This window comes from Chelonia mydas, chromosome 23, assembly GCF_015237465.2.
Source record: "Chelonia mydas isolate rCheMyd1 chromosome 23, rCheMyd1.pri.v2, whole genome shotgun sequence".
Taxonomy (NCBI): domain Eukaryota; kingdom Metazoa; phylum Chordata; order Testudines; family Cheloniidae; genus Chelonia; species Chelonia mydas.
This window is the reverse complement of record NC_051263.2, coordinates 4746463-4764196: the sequence shown is the minus strand read 5'-3', so window position 1 is coordinate 4764196 and position 17734 is coordinate 4746463. Positions and strand designations below refer to the sequence as shown.

Genomic DNA, 17734 nt, shown 5'->3' with positions numbered 1-17734 from the left:
ACAAGAACTAGGGGTCACCAAATGAAATGAATAGGCAGCGGGTTTAAAACAAACAAAAGGAAGTATTTCGTCATATAACGCACAGTCAACCTGTGGAACTTCTTGCCAGAGGATGTTGTGAAGGCCAGGACTATAACAGGGTTCAAAAAATGACTGAGTTCATGGAGGATAGGTCCATCAATGGCTATTAGCCAGGATGGGCAGGGATGGTGTCCCGAGCCTCTGTTTGCCAGAAGCTGGGACTGGGTGATTGGGGGATGGATCACTTGATGATTACCGGTTCTGTTCATTCACTCTGAAGCACCTGACATTGCCATTGTTGGAAGACAGGATAGACGGACCTTTGGTCTGACCCTGTATGGCCATTCTTAAGTTCTTAAGTTTCAGGCAAGGGTATGACACAGCTTTGGGTGGTGGCACTGGACAACCGCTATGGATAAGATGAGAAACTTTGACAATCATACTACATTCTGTCTACTGTGGATCATAAGGAGTGCCTGCTTTCTGAATGACCATGCTGGGGTGGATGGAGCAGTAGTGAACTGCCTTCAGTCATTCCCTTCAGACTAATACCAAAGAACTGTGGTGGGCAGATGTCCCTTGTTTTGAAGGACCATTATGTGTGGAGTCCCACAGGATTGAGCCTGGGTCATTGCCCTTCCCCCACACTCATATTCATTGGGACCTCTCGAAGATGTGGGTGATGGCAAGGGCTCTAATGCACTAATATGCTGGTGACACCCAGCTGTACGTCTCCTTTTAGTGGACACACACTGCACTGTTACTACTCGGCTGCTGGCGGAAGAGGGAACTTTATTGATTGAGGAACAGAGCATCTGGGCAGTGTCCCAGCTACTAGTCTGAGACTTTGCAGCCGGCAAGGAAAAATTCCCTCTCTTCCTCCAAGAATCTATCAGGGAATACAGATCTGTGACTGACTTGGGAGTGCAGATGAGAGTCAGACTTTAAGGCCAGAAGGGACCACCAGATCATCTAATCTGACCTTTGGTATATCACAGGCCACCAACACCATCAAACACCTGAAATTAGACCAAAGCATTAGAGCCCTCAGGGAGACTTAAACTTCTGTGCCACAGGCAGCGAATAGAAGGAACCAAGGCACACCAATATCAAAACCTTTCTGCCTGTGTGTATGTGTGTGTGGGGGGGATAATGAGCAAGATCTGAGGAAATTGAACAGGGCTGTTGACTGACTAGACTACCACTTGTGGAGGGGGATTGAATGGCTCCAGGGAGGGACAGCGGTAGGGAACTAACTGCCTTACCTGGTGGGGGCTGCAGCATGTGTCCTTCAATTGCTCCTCCCCTATTGTCTTAGCGGGAGTCACCAGTGGGAAGGAAGCAAGCCCCAGACAGGTTTCAGAGTAGCAGCCGTGTTAGTCTGTATCTGCAAAAAGAAAAGGAGGACTTGTGGCACCTTAGAGACTAACAAATTTATTTGAGCATAAGTTTTTGTGAGCTATAGCTCACTTCATCGGATGCATGCAGTGGAAAATACAGCCCCAGACAGTGATCCCAGCTTGATGCTGCTTCAGATAATCAAAAAGCATCCACCCACTCGTGGTGTCCGTACACTACTGTTGAGAAGGAGTTGCCCGATCACTCCTTCAGGCTTGTAGCCCAGTCACTTGTGGGACAGTGTCTCCCTTCTGCTTCTCTTGAGATGGATCCCTGGAGGGAGTAATAGAACACTTGTTATCTGCTGCATGTTTGTTTGTGGTGCCCATGTAAACAAGAATGACCCTTGCTCTGTCTGCAATCAAAAACCCAGGGGTATGTGTATGAAAATGGTTGGTTGGTTAGTTTTGTTACTTTAAATTCATGTTTTAGTACATAAACCCTGTATTTTAATTGTGGCTTCAGGGTAGCATGTGGGGGAAGTTGGTAGACTTTAATTGGGTAGATGGCTGGCTATTGAGGTTTTGCAGATGCTGCTTTCCCCTCCAATATTTCAGTGATTTTTTTCACTTGCCTGTATTTAGTCTGGTGTCTGGATTAGAGCCTTAACTCTTCTTTTAAGTAATGTGTTATCTCTCAATGGGCTTTTCTTTGTAACATGAAAACTTAACCTTTCGTGCAGGAATGTATGCAGGACAGACAAATTTGTTCCATAAACTGCAAGTGCCATAATGAGCTGTTACATTCCACTGGGTCGCTAATCTGCAAACAAGATGTACCTAGTAGATGAGAGAGCAGCAGTTCTTTAAACTGTGTCTACATTAGACTTTGTTTCCTTTACATTTCCCACTGGGGCAGTTTTCGGGTACTAGTGCTTGTGTAGACCATCTGCTATCATTTTAACGTGTCATCTAATATTGCTCACAGTAGGTCTAGACTGGGGGTTCTCAACCTTTTTCTCTCTGAGGCGCCCCCTCCACCCAACATGCTATAAAAACTCCACGGCCCACCAATGTCACAACAACTGTTTTTCTGCATATAAAAGTCAGGGCCAGCATTACGGGGTAGCAAGCAAGGTGATTGCCGAGGGCCCCATGCCACAGGGGTCACCACAAAGCTAAGTTCCTCAGGCTTCGGCTTTGGATCCAGATGGTAGGGGCTGGGAGCCCTGGGCATCAGTCCCACACTGCGAGGCTTCAGCTTTCTGCCCTGGGCCCCAGCAAATCTAATACTGGCCCTGCTTGGCACCCCCCCTTAAACCTGCTCATGGCCCCTTAGTTGAGAACCAGTCGTCTAGACAACAAGGTGGCAGCAATGCCAGAAATCACCAGTGCCTTGTCTATGCAAGTTTTCCCACTCCTGCTACCTTTTGTGGTATTTGCGGTGAGAAATCTTGAGAGGTGGAAGGGTGGTGTGGGATCCATGATTATCTGTTGCATCACAAACCCATGTTTTTAGAAAAGTACATTAATGTGTATGTTATTGAAGACTGTGTGTTCTTTGAAACAGGGAATCTCTTCATCTACATGTTTGTGCTGCATTTAGCACACCAGGGACTTGATCCTGACTGGGCCTCTGAGCTACTGTAGCACAAAGCATATTAACTTTGAAATCCAGCACAGTGGTGGAGGTTGACTGAGTTTCTATCTAAAAGCTGGTCACTCTTTTTGTTACAGGCACAGAGTCCTTCAAAATTAAGGGTCAGATCTTCAGCTAGTGCAGAGGTTTTCAAACTTCATTGCGCTGTGACCCCCTTCTGACAACAAAATTTCTACATGACCCGCGTAGTGGGAGTGGGGCTGGAGCCTGAGCCTGCGTGGGGGTTGAGCTTGGGCTTCAGCCCTGCGTCTCAGCAAGTATAATGTTGGCACTGGCAACCCCATTAAAATGGGGTCCCGATCCACTTTGGGGTCCTGATCTACAGTTTGAGAACTGCTGAGCTAGTGTAAATCAGTGCAGTCTCCTTGACTTGAGTGAAGCTCACAGATTTACATCAGTTGAGAATCTGGCCCTAAAACTTTTACATCACAACCTAGGTAAATTTGTATAAATACCTTGACTAGACAATTGTAATAAATATATGTTTAAATGAGGTTTATTCTGTATTAACTACAGCAGTTTGAGTTCTGTGAGAAGGTGTATGTTTTATAACTACATAAAGGGTTAAATATGCTATGAGGAAGTTCAGAGACCAGAAAACTGTGAAACAAATGGACAAAAGCCAGGGGTATTAGTGTTGTCTTTGAATTTCCTCTCTTTTGTAGGTTAGAATCATAACCTTGAAGTTCTTTTCAATGCAGTGTATTGTCAGTGAAGTTAGTCGATGAGCAGGTTGTTAGGTACTCTTATCCCCTGTGAATAGAACCTGGCTGATGGGAAGGGCAGTTGTTGCTCTGTTTCTTAGTAACCTTTATGTGCAACATCAGGTGCATAAGATTTGTATGGTTTTCATAGTTTTCGTGAAACTGTTTAATTGTTCATATTGTTAATTCCATGGCTGCTGTAGCAATATGCCACAAACATGGTGTGTGTTAGATTAGGCACCTTGGGTGTTCTGTGAAGCTGAAGGTTGAGTGCCTCCAGGCACCCAAGCACATCAGTACCCTACCACTGCATATGTTGGTGTGCTTAATGTTGTTCCTTAATTTCAGAATTTTTGTAATACAACAACAACAACAAAATACTGGGTGTGTGTGAGAGTTGGCTTTCTATATATCTTTCTGCTGTGAAAGTGAGTTTATAGGGAGAAGGGTTAGAAATGCCTTTTCTCTATTTTGAGCCTATAGTTCACTGAACTGAATTATTTGAGTTCCTTGTCCTGCCTCCTGTTCCTTATTAGGAACATCTTGTGGCCTAAATGCTACTCATAACTTGCTTTCTGTTATAAATCAAAACGAAATAGGGATTAATGACAAGCTTCTAACTTAGTTTTTATGGCAGAAAATGAAAGTTGTTCTCTGGTCACTTATTGCCTGCTATTTAGCTGGGGTCCTGGGGAAGGGAGAAGGGAAAATAGAAACCTGCACTCACCCCCACCCCTCTCTTTGCCAGAGGAGATAGTATTACTTGAAAATGTAAAAAGATCAGGGTGGATAAAAATCAACAATTTTTTTTAAAAAATCACATTTTTTATTTAAATCGGATTTTTTTATAAAAAGCATGTTATCTAAAGATAGTTTTAATTAAGATACATTATAGCTCAAAGATATCTCCTAATGGAATAGGGATTATACATTTTAATTCTATAGTATGAGACAATATATTCTTGTAAGGTTTTTAAGAAAAGTTTTGTAAATGAATTCCAATAGTTCATGGATTAGGGACCCAATCTTATGGGGTTCCAGGGACTTCTGTATAGATTATTTAGGTTAATCTTTCTATCTACCCAATGGGATTCAGTGCTCAGTCTAGCAGATACCATCAGAGATGCTTAGTTTTGTAGTTCTCAAACTGTGGATTTCTCTCTCCAGAGATAACATGCTTGTTAACAGAAAAAATGTTTTAAAATAGATAATATATATAGGTGAGAAATAATAGACCTCAACCCTATTGTCCCTCTGCAAATTTGTGTACACAGAGTCAATCCCTTACCTCTCTCTAAAAGTGCAAAGTTTCAAAAAGTTCAATGAATAGAAGATTGTTGGGGGTGGAATAGATCTGGACAAGGAGAAGTCTGGAGATAAATGTGAGAAGGAAGGGACAGGCAGTAGAAACAAAAATGAAACTGTTTGAGCAGCATATTCCAGAAGTCTTGAGGTCTTTCTGAGTGTAACCTTCATTGATTTGAGATCTACCATACCATTCTCTCACTAGAAGGGAAAACCTATAATGGCAGCAGGCTGTAAAAGAGACCCAGTTTGGAAATAAGAACCATTCAAGGAATATATGTTTGCTGACGATGTTTTAAAGAAAGTCACACCAGTGAACTGGTGGAAGTCACTTAAGCACTTGAATTCAGAGACTGTTAAAGAAATAATCTCACTTTTAACAGCAGTAGCTTCTTCTGCCGGTGTAGAAAGAGTATTTTCTTCCTTTGGACTAATTCATTCCAAATTGAGAAATCGTGTGGGACCCAGCAGGAAAGCTTGTTTTTCTTTTCCAGATTATGAACAAACAGGAAAATGAAGGTGAGCACGACTGAGTTAGCTGCAGAAGCCAATATTTTAAGGTTTCAGAGTAACAGCCGTGTTAGTCTCTATCCGCAAAAAGAAAAGGGAGACTTGTGGCTCCTTAGAGACTAACAGATTTATTTGAGCATAAGCTTTAAGTTTCTCGTGTCGACCTGGCTCACTTAGGGTATGTCTACACTACATGCTGGATCGATGGCGGCGGGCAGCGATCGATTCAGCGGGGGTTGATTTATCGCGTCTAGTCTAGAGGCGATAAATCGACCCCCGAGCTCTCTCCTGTTGACTCCTGTTCGCCGCCGCCGCAAGAGGCGCAGGCAGACTCGACAGGGGAGTGGCAGCAGTCAACTCACCGCGGTGAAGACACCACGGTAAGTCGATCTAAGTACGTCGACTTCAACTACGTTATTCAAGTAGCTGAAGTTGAGTAACTTAGGTCGATTTCCCCCTACCCCCCCCAGTGTAGACCAGCCTTAGTTGATTTAATTTTTATTTTTTTTAAAAAATATATTTCGTTTAACTATTTTAGTTAAAAACAATTTTAGCAAAAACAAACCTCATTTTAAAAAACCTGAATGTTTAACTAAATTCAAAAATTCATATGCTTGTTCTGTTAAAATATTATGTTTGCTGTTGAAGAAAAAAATCCAGAATGCATAACATTGTTTTAGTTAAAACAATTTAAATGTCTGTCTGATGATGATCTCCTCCTAATACAGCATAGCAAGAAAATTCTCCAAAAATTAATGATTAATCTGTTGAATTGGAGATAGTTCACCTCCCAATGACTTCATAAGTATCCGCTTCAATTACCTTTGGTAAATGAAACAACCAAACAATCATTCATTTTCTGATATAGTTGTAAAACTAATCTGAAAAGTTTTCAAAATAAATCACTTTAAAAATGCACCTTCTAATAATGAAACCTACATCTGAGTTGTGAAGAATACTTATTAAGGTTATAACCAACAAGATTGCACTTTTATGTAGAAATTCATGATTAAATCGAGTCTTCCTGACTAGTGATTTAAATCGTGATTTAAATCAATTTGATTTGAATCAAATCCACCCTGAAAAAGATACACTTTATCAGGCTGTTCTGTGAGCTTCAATATATGTCCTCTTCAGAGTGAGGTGATAAGGTTTTTATCTTTAATGGCACCCTAGATTTAGACCACAAACTAAAATACATGTATCAACACAAGTTACAAATATATTTAAAACAATGTATTTTGAAAATCATTTCCTCATCTGTCGAGACCTGTGTTCAGGATTCTCTTGCTGACATCTCTCGTTTAGGGTAATAGACACAGCATCCTGCTCTGTTTTAGGTGTTAGTCATGATGTCAGCCCTTGCTACAGAGAGCCCTCTGAAAGCAGATTTGGGGCAAGTAAAAGTAAAGTGGTTTTTTTTAAAAAATGTTATATATTTACAATTGTAAGGCTACACGTGTATGTTAATGATCTTAGATCTTAAATAGGATTTGCAATGACTTCTCATCCCTGGGCTAGCAAAACTATGGTATAGGTGGCTAGAAAGAATGTCATAGTCGTTCTTGAACCTTTTAAAATCAACTTTTATGTAATTGCGCTTCTGAAATCCATGTTTTCATCTTCAGTGTATTAAAAATCTAATTTTCAAAGAATATGAAGTGGATCTGATTTTGTGGGGGAGAGAGAATGGCAGAGGTATTTGCCGTTTTTTTTACCTTCATTGTAATAAAGTATATATCTTATGATTTAGCCCTTATCTTTTTTCTTTTTTAAATTAGAATAATATAATTTTATTTGGAAACATCATTTGTGACATGTTTGCCTATTTGAAAATATTCTTCGGTATCAGAACTTTTTGCCAGAGTAAGAAGTGTTTATCTTATCAACTGTTTATTTTTGTAAAAGCAGGAGTATTAAATTTAAGGAAGTACTTAAGAAGTCACCATTGGAATTTGCTTTCATTCTCAGAACAACTTGCTTTTGGAAATGTTAATTTTATGACCAGCCTCTTTATTTCTGAATGCCTAAAAAATGAGATTTCTCAGTGAAAAATTAGCCCCTTTTTACAACTAGCAAGACAAAGGTGAAGAGTGGAATCCTGTTCTGGTTTCTGCATCTGTTACCAGGGAACAATCCAAATGCCTGGAGATTGGGTCATGTTTGCTGTATCAGTGAAGTTGGATTTGCTATATTAAGAACTGAGTTGGTTCAGGATAAATGATGAAGGAACACTCACGGTTGCCCTTCTTTTTGCTGTTGATTAAGGCTTAGTACATTCCTCCCTTTATTCATTTCAGATTTAAAACATGGCACTTAGCCAAATAATTTCTGAAATTGATCCTCACATACAGTTCTGAAACTTAGTTGTGTTGCTGACATTCTTTTGTGGAGTGGTAAGGAAGCGGACTTCTGTGCAGGCCTATAAGAGGAACCACAGTGATTTTTGTGGGGGAGGGTGGTCAGTGAGGGGGTGCTGCATAGCATGTGTGGCTTGTAGGCTGCAAGCATGCCCTTTGCCTAAGAATAGCCCGTCTGTTGCGTGAGATTAAGCATTTCAAATCCAGATGGTTAAAAGCTTAAATCAGTCTTTCCTAAGATACAAATGGCCCATTTCAGAGACTTTCTACACTTGGGCCACTGTGATGCAGTGAGAAAATTTACAACTCTGTGAGGAAATCCTTCCACACTGATGCACCTACAATATGTTCAGCATCAGTGTAATGGCATCCTTTAGTGCCATACTCAAGGGTCATTTGGAGTTTCCTTTATAAACTCTGATTTCCTACAGCATGTAATTATGCACATTACAGCTGGCATACAAACTGTCATTCCTTATTCCAAAAACACCCCTTAAATTGGGTTAATTTGTGATCAGTTTTAAAAAGAACGGTTAGGGAGGATATTTTTATATTAGTTTTGTATAAATACGCTATCCCGTATAACTTCATTTAGGGTGTAGGAATACAGAATCCAGTTCTACTATAACAGTGTGGGAGCAATACTTCAGCATTCAGTTTGAAGTAACTGTCAAGATTGACAAGTACCTTGTCCTTCCAGAAAGCTTGAAATGTGCCTGTATCAAAACTTGGGTCCAGGAAACTGATGGAATGCCTTTCTACTAAGAGTCTTATGACATAAAAATTAATATGTAGAAAAGTTCTAGGTGCAGGCTAGTAAAATCTTAATTGTCCAGCAACTCAGGACAAACAGACAATCCTGTCTTGACACGTGTAATGTAGTTACTTGTTGTTTACCTGCACTTACATTGTTGGGTGTGTTTAATGACTGACACATCTGATTTGGGGCTGTTATTGAGAACAAAGGCCCTACAATGTAGTTGTCCTTGTAAATTTTCCTGTTTGGTATAATTTGATTTGCCTGTCTGACCTGCCTCTTTGCTAAATTTTTCCTTTGGCTTAGCCCCACATATACTTTGAGGTGAGCACGCACAAAACACTATATGTTTCTCCAATCAGTGTAACCAGGATTTTAAAGATCATGTCCGCAGTTCCCAGGAGGGAGCGACATATGATGTAACAATTTTAAAAAGTTACCCTTTTTGGATACCAAATGCATGTATAATATAAAAATACAAATTTGGACAATAATGTGTAGCTTCAGATGAAGGTTTTTCAAAAGTGACTTGTGACTTTGAGTGCCTCAATTTTTGAGTGCCCAACTTGATGCTCTAAAGGGACCTGATTTTTCAGATGGTGGATACTCAGAACTCTGAAAATCAGGTCCTATAAGATGTACCTGAAATCAGTGATCACTCTTGAAAATCTTAGCCCAGTATATTATTGTTTGACCTAATTTATACCAGAAGTTATATAGAAAATGCAATGTTTCAGAGTAGCAGCCGTGTTAGTCTGTATCCGCAAAAAGGAAAGGAGGACTTGGGGCACCTTAGAGACTAACAAATTTATTTGAGCATAAGCTTTCGTGAGCTACAGCTCACTTCATCAGATGCATGCAATGTGACTGTTAATGGTGTTGACAAACTTTTGTAGCACTCCTTGTCAATCCAATACCTGTGCAAATCACTCAGGATGTTTCCTAGATTTCAGCAGTAACTTTAACATTTCGTATTTCCCCCTGTTCCCAAAGTTAGGGCATCTGGGGAGAGACAGGGAAACCACTGAGATGCCCAGATAAAGACTTAAGCTTACTGGAAACATTCTGTTCAGAGACAAATCTGCTTGCTTAATCTGTATTTTCTAGATTTCCCTTCTCTCTTGAACCTGAGGCCTGGGCTAAACATGAAGTTGCACCAGTTTATCTAAAAGTGTGTTTGTAAACTGATTTAGTTATCCCTGTGTGGATGCTCTCTTATGTTGATCTTCCTTGCATTGGTGAATTCATAGGCGTAAGCCAAAGCCATTTTAAACAGAATATGTTCACACAGGTTAAAAACACACCTTAAGGTAAACTGGCATAATTTAGGTAAACTGGCATACCTTGGGATCTTTGTTAGGTAGCTAGCTGAGCCAGATTTGTTCCCTACCTGAAGTTGACATTTTCAGAGACGTTAATTGGTGGAAATGTCAGAAGATTGACAAGGATTGGAAAATAAGCAGGTGTAGCAGATAAGCTCCTAGAGAGCCTCTTTACATGCATGTATTCTCATTAATAGATGAGAGGATTGCCCCCTTTCCCCCTGAAAATAACATTCAAGCAAAATTTTTCTGAACCAGTAATATGCTGAGCTTTTCTGGAGGTATCAGATCTTTAAATTTAATGTTAAGAGTAGCGGTTCAAAATAATAATAATAAAATTTGGACAGAACAGCAGCTCAGCAGAATAGTTTACATCATACAATACTATGGACTCTCATCTTTAAGAGTGAAGTATGGTACCTACAAATATAGAGATCTTCATCCCTCAGCCATATCCGGTCTTTGAGCAGCTAAAGATACTAAGGAGAAAATCTCCAGATTTGATCTCTAAGGATCCTGTCATCACTCCTGGTACCTGACTGCCACGGTGTATGTTCATTGCTTTTGTTGCTTTTAGATAATATAGCCTGGTGACTCAGCTAATTTTAACCACCTTTTAAAGAATTTGAATGTGCTTAAGATCAAGTGTTAAGATTGCCTTCTCAAACTCAAATGTACAATACCATTTTCAGATTTACGGCAGCCTTTGTCTATTGTGTAATTCAATCCAACTGAAGAACTTGCAAAACTGTATTATCCAGACATCAAAGCAAGGAAAATATTTTATACTAGCTGCATATCCAAAGTTCACACGGCTTGGCAACTGACACAGGCAACTGGCAACTTACTATGAAGACCAACAGTGTTACCAGTATACCAGTTATTTTTTCTGTCTCGTTTTAAAAAGCTTAACACATCAATATCATTCTGAGGTTTTTTTTTAAGCAACTCCCCTCTCTCACTTCTGCTATTTAAACATATCGCCATACTGAAAAATAGTGTAATTGGAACCGTTCCTTCATAAGGCATTAGTTTAAGAGGACTTCCTTGTTTTAGTATATAAATCTTGGTTAAGTATATGGAAATTATATTCCGTTTTATGGGGTTTACTTAGAACTTTTCATTCTCTAAACTACTATGATCCTATTAGATTGAGTCTGTTCCCCTACAAGTGCAGGAGATAATCCTCCTGGTAGAGGACATATCAGATATTAAACTAGTACCATACTTCTTAGCTGGAAGGCAAACAGAAGACTTTACATTCTGCTGCTCTAGGAATTATTTTCAATATGTTAAACAGAAATACATATGCAGTGTTTCGTCTCCTTTCCTCTCCTCTCCTCCCCTCCCCCCTTCCTTTGGGGGTGGTTGGGCTTTCTCCTGTCTCCAGAACTGACTCTTATGTCTACCCTTCAAGTCTCTGTGTCAGGCTGACTCATTTTTCCTGCGGAGTACTTGCTCCCAGGCTTTCTAGGGTGGGTTACTCCCTTCTCTAGCCCTCACCCTAAGGCCTTGTGCAAACTACAACTTTTAGCTGAGTTTGTAACCTTTAGTGACATGGCTGACATATGGTTTGTGCCCACACACCACAAGATATAGCAGTTATAATGATGGCTGGTAAGTAGCGTCCATCGTGGCTAGGCTAGTGCGTGGTTAGTAACCATGAAAGTTAAGTGTTTTGTCCTTGCCAGAGGCCTAGGCTGGCACATGTCATCCTGTAATCAGTCTGTCACAGCTTTTTGAACTGGAAGCAGGACCCTCACCTGTGTCTGTGTAACTGGTTTGGGTGGTCCTCCCTCCTTCCAGTTGGTGTGGTTGCCTCTTACGCTTATCTTTGTGCATGTTCTCCAGGCACTCAAACCCCTGCTGAGTCAAGAAGGAGAACTGTCAAGTGCACTGTTACAAACTGGATTAGGCGCATGGTAGGTGCAGATACACAAACGTAAATGTGATGAAAGAAAAATTGCTGCCTGGAGTGGATGCAAACTGACCTGTAACTTGTAAGTGGCTGAGATGACCTCCTTCTAACTGATTACAAAACTCATGGCTGAGGTGGTAGCTTTGGTCAGAGTACCTCTCCTAGCCTAGTATTGCCATTTGTTTGGGTGACCAAACATATCCAGCTAAGCAGTGGGACTTCTGGGAGATGGCAAATGAATGTGAAAGTCAGAATTATAAGATTGAGACACTGCATTGGTAAAATATTTTAAGGAACAGTTTACAACTAGTTGCCATTTGTGTTTGTGATTAAATGCAATGTATTAAACTGTACTGACAGTCTTTCTTGAGTTCAGTTCTATTCGTACGATAATTTCAGAGCTGTAATACTGATTATTCTTTTCTTTTTCCTAGGGGGAAATGCAGGCTATCCAATTATGAGAATCAGTGAGAACTGAGCTGCTGCTGGTGCATACGGTATGGGAACAGCAAACTTCATTGCCCTGGCAGTCCGCCTGGATTGATAACTGTCACCCCTCCTCCAGCAAGCTTTGAAATTGCACAGGGTACTGGAAACACTAATCCTCTTGGAAGCAGTTGACTGTGGCAGGATGTGTGGATGATGATGATGGCAAGAAAGCAAGATGTTCGCATTCCCACCTACAACATTAATGTGGTGGGATTGTCTGGGACAGAGAAAGAGAAGGGGCAGTGTGGCATTGGGAAGTCTTGCCTCTGCAATCGGTTTGTGCGTCCTAGTGCAGATGACTTTCATTTGGACCACACTTCAGTTCTCAGCACCAGTGACTTTGGAGGAAGGGTTGTCAATAATGATCACTTTCTTTACTGGGGGGAAGTTGTGCGTTCCCTGGAGGATTGCGTGGAATGTAAAATGCATATTGTGGAACAGACTGAATTTATTGATGACCAGACTTTTCAGCCACATCGTAGCACGGCCCTGCAGCCCTATATCAAAAGGGCTGCTGCAACCAAACTTGCATCAGCTGAAAAGCTCATGTACTTTTGCACTGATCAGCTAGGGCTGGAACAGGACTTTGAACAAAAACAAATGCCAGATGGAAAGCTGCTGATCGATGGCTTTCTTCTCTGCATCGATGTGAGTAGGGGTATGAACAGGAACTTTGATGATCAACTTAAGTTTATTTCAAATCTTTACAATCAACTAGCAAAAACAAAAAAGCCCATTGTGGTGGTCCTGACAAAGTGTGATGAAGGAGTGGAGCGGTACATTAGAGATGCACATACTTTTGCCTTAAGCAAAAAGAACCTCCAGGTTGTGGAGACGTCTGCTAGATCCAATGTGAACGTTGACCTGGCTTTCAGCACTTTAGTGCAGCTAATTGATAAAAGTAGGGGGAAGACTAAAATTATCCCCTACTTCGAAGCTTTGAAACAGCAGAGCCAACAGATAGCGGCATCAAAAGATAAATATGAATGGCTGGTTAGCCGCATTGTCAAAAACCACAATGAAACATGGTCGAATGTCAGCCGAAAGATGCAGGCCTCTCCAGAATATCAGGACTACGTGTATTTGGAAGGAACACAGAAAGCCAAGAAGCTGTTCCTACAACATGTCTATCGCCTCAAGCAGGAGCATATAGAGCGGAGAAGAAAGATGTATCTTGCTGCTCTTCCTCTAGCATTTGATGCTCTTATTCCTAATCTGGATGAAATAGATCACCTAAGCTGCATAAAAGTAGAGAAGTTATTGGAGACTAAGCCAGATTTCTTAAAATGGTTTGTTGTTCTTGATGAGACCCCTTGGGATGCTACTAGCCATATAGACAACATGGAAAATGAATGCATTCCTTTTGACCTGATGGAGACTCTGCCTGCAGAGCAACTTTATGAAGCTCACTTAGAAAAGCTGAGAAATGAGAGGAAAAGATCAGAAATGAGAAGGGCTTTCAAAGAAAATCTGGAAACTTCCCCTTTCATAACACCTGGAAAACCATGGGAAGAGGCTCGTAGTTTTATTATGAATGAGGAATTTTATATGTGGCTGGAGGAATTTGTCTATATGGATATCTACAGCAAACACCAAAAACAAATTATAGAAAAGGCAAAGGAGGAGTTTCAGGAACTGCTTCTGGAGTATTCAGAATTGTTTTATGAGCTGGAGCTTGATGCTAAACCTAGCAAAGAGAAAATGGGTGTCATTCAAGAGGTTTTAGGTGAAGAGCAAAGATTTAAAGCTTTACAAAAGCTGCAAGCTGAGCGAGACGCCCTTATTTTGAAGCACATTCATTTTGTGTATCACCCAACTAAGGAAACTTGTCCTAGCTGCCCCGTTTGTATAGACTCTAAAATCGAGCACATGATCAGTTCCAGGTTTATAAGACCATCTGAGCGCAATCAGAAAAACTTGCTTTCTGATTCCAATATAGATAGGATCAATCTAGTTATTCTTGGCAAAGATGGCCTAGCACGTGAACTGGCAAATGAAATTCGAGCTCTGTGTACAAATGATGACAAGTATGTGATAGATGGTAAAATGTATGAACTTTCCTTGAGACCAATTGAGGGTAATGTCCGACTTCCTGTTAATTCTTTTCAGACACCCACATTTCAGCCACACGGTTGTCTCTGCCTTTATAATTCAAAGGAATCTCTATCTTACGTTGTGGAAAGTATTGAAAAGAGTAGGGAGTCCACCCTTGGCAGAAGGGACAATCACTTGGTTCATCTTCCTCTGACACTAATACTGGTTAACAAGAGAGGGGATACCAGTGGAGAAACACTGCATAGCTTAATACAGCAAGGTCAACAGATTGCCAGTAAACTACAGTGTGTCTTTCTTGATCCTGCTTCTGCTGGCATTGGGTATGGACGTAACATTAATGAAAAGCAAATCAGTCAAGTTTTGAAAGGATTACTGGACTCGAAGCGGAACTTAAATCTTGTAAGTTCTACATCTAGCATAAAAGATTTAGCAGATGTGGACCTTCGAATTGTTATGTGTTTGTTGTGTGGAGATCCTTTTAATGCAGATGACATCCTTCTACCTATCCTCCAGTCCCAAACCTGCAGACCTTCCCAGTGTGGCAGTAGTAACTCAGTACTACTTGAACTACCAATAGGACCACACAAAAGACGGATAGAACTGTCCATCCTTTCATACCATTCCTCATTCAGCATTAGGAAAAGCCGGTTAGTCCATGGGTACATTGTGTTTTTTTCAGCAAAACGTAAGGCATCCTTGGCTATGTTACGTGCCTTTCTTTGTGAAGTGCAGGATATTATCCCCATTCAAATTGTGGCACTCACAGATGGCTCAATAGACATACTAGACAATGACTTAAGTCGAGAACAGCTGACCGAGGGACAGGAGATTGCCCAAGAAATTGATGGAAAGTTTACGACAATACCCTGTAGCCCGCCTCAACACAAACTTGAGGTCTTTCACTCATTTTTTAAAGATGTGGTGGAGAAAAAAAATATAATTGAAGCCACTCATATGTATGATAATGCTGCTGAAGCATGCAGCACGACAGAAGAAGTGTTTAATTCACCTCGGGCTGGCTCACCTCATTGTAATTCAAACCTTCAGGATTCAGAAGAAGACACTGAGCCACCATCTTACAGCCCATTTAGAGAGGACACGTCCTTGCCCACTTTGCCCAAAGATCATTCTAAACTTTCAATGGAACTGGAGGAGAATGATAGTCTGTCTGTCTTTTCCGTTATGAGCACTTTTGAAAGCAAGCTGAACAACAAAGTACCTCCTCCAGTGAAACCAAAGCCCCCTGTACACTTTGACATTACAAAGGGGGATCTGTCTTATTTGGAACAAGGGCATAGAGATGGACAGAGGAAGTCTGTGTCATCTAGTAGTTGGCTGCCTACGGATGGTTTTGACCCTTCTGATTATGCAGAACCTATGGATGCTGTGGTCAAACCAAGGAATGAGGAGGAAAATATATACTCTGTGCCTCATGACAGCACTCAAGGCAAAATCATCACCATTCGTAATATTAACAAAACTCAGTCTAATGGCAGTGGTAATGGTTCAGACAGTGAAATGGACACAAGCTCTCTGGAACGTGGTCGAAAGGTTTCTGTTGTTAGTAAACCTGTGTTGTATCGGACAAGATGTGCAAGACTTGGGAGATTTGCCAGTTACAGAACCAGTTTCAGTGTAGGAAGCGATGATGAGTTGGGGCCCATTAGGAAGAAAGAGGAAGACCAGACATCCCAAGGATATAAGGGGGATAATGCTGTTATTCCATATGAAAGTGCAGATGGAGAAGATCCAAGGAGAAGGAACATTTTACGAAGCTTGAGAAGGACAACAAAGGTAAGATGCTAATTTTTGGCTTCAGAGTTTATGGGACTTAAAATATATCTTGGATTGTAGAAGTCTTTTTCCTCCATGAGAAAAAAGCATACACTTTCTAAGAACAGAGTGGTTGGGGAACTGTTTACTTGGCATCAACCTCACAGATTGGACAACCCAATAGTATGAGCGTTAAAAACTGGGCTCAGAATGACTTTTTAACAGTCATTTGTATATTTCATATATTTTTAAATTGCCCCTACACATGTTCTTAATTTGTAATTTCTGACTAGTTCTCTGTGCACGGGGGATGAGGGGGAAGATAGCAGAGGATGGGAAAGGAAGGAAGATGATAGTAAGTAGTTCACCACCAAGGAACATCTCTCTTGTGTAGAGAGATCCTTGTATTGCACTTAGGTAAAAAATATTGTTCCTAATAAGTGTTATTTTCTTTAGTCTTAATAAAGTTTCTTGCAGAATACTCTTGGGTTACTTCCTTAGGTTGAATGTTACAATCTAATGTGATTGAAGCAAGAAATCGTTTAACAGTAATAATGTTGTGCCAAAGAAAACCTAAAGCATTTGTTTTACTGTAGCAAAAGTGGTTGTCAAACATGATTGCCATACTTATTCCGTACAGTTCTTGGGATAAGTGTGCTCCCGGCCCTCAAATCTTTGAGAGCAGTGTCACTTGGAACCATTTTTCACCTTAACCCTCCCCCCACATAGCTTATTCTCATGTAGGTTTCTGAGGGTGTAGAACAGAGGTGGGCAAACTACGGCCCGCGGGCCACATCCGGCCCATGGGACCGTCCTGCCCAGCCCTTGAGCTCACGGTTGGGGAGGCTAGCCCCCGGCCCCTCCCCTGCTGTTCTCCCTCCCCTGCAGCCTCACCTTGCCGTGCCGCCAGCGCTCTGGCCTGCTGCTCCTTCCGGGCAGCGTGGCTTGCTCCAGCTGGGAGGCAGGGCTGCAAGCTCCTGCTGCTCTGAGCAGCATGGTAAGGGGATGGGGAGTCCTGGGGGGCAGTCAGGGGACATGGAGCAGGGGGCGGTTGGATGGGGGAGAGGTCAGGGAGCAGTTGGATAGGCATGGGAGTCCCGGGGCGGGGGGGGCTGTCAGGGGGTGTGGATAGGCGTCGGGGCAGTCAGGGGACAGGGAGCAGTGGGGGGGTTGGATGGGTCGGGTGTTCTGAGGGGGACAGTCAGGGGGTGGGAAGTGGGAGGGAGCAGATGGGGGGGCAGGCTGTTTGCGAGGCACAGCCTTCCCTACCCAGCCCTCCATACAGTTTTGCAACCCTGATATGGCCCTTGGGCCAAAAAGTTTGCCCACCCCTGGTATAGAAGGGTGAGTGGTCCCAGCTGCCCAGTAGTTACTTTTGTCCACTGAAAACGGAGCGAGCTCAGAGCATACTGTTTCTTGGTGCTTCCCTCACCCTGTGTGTGTTTTTGGGCTGTATAATTGACTGGTTTGAAGATTCAGAGCTTGGGTACCAGAGGCCCACTTTTCCCAAGAGTGTGGGGATT

General features: G+C 41.7%; 1 protein-coding gene across 2 annotated transcripts in view; it reads left to right on the top strand.

Moving 5' to 3' along the window:
* Nucleotides 1-17734, top strand: part of ARHGAP35 (Rho GTPase activating protein 35) — a 104002-nt gene that overhangs the window by 18449 nt on the left and 67819 nt on the right. The window contains exons 1-2 of one of the 2 annotated variants that reach the window (XM_043534482.1): nt 11827-11898; nt 12329-16232. In XM_043534482.1, the coding sequence (XP_043390417.1) occupies nt 12534-16232 (3699 nt within the window). In that variant the 5' untranslated portion in view covers nt 11827-11898; nt 12329-12533. Of the gene's footprint in view, nt 1-11826; nt 11899-12328; nt 16233-17734 lie in introns of those variants that run through there. The other variant, XM_037884294.2, reaches the window with a different exon arrangement.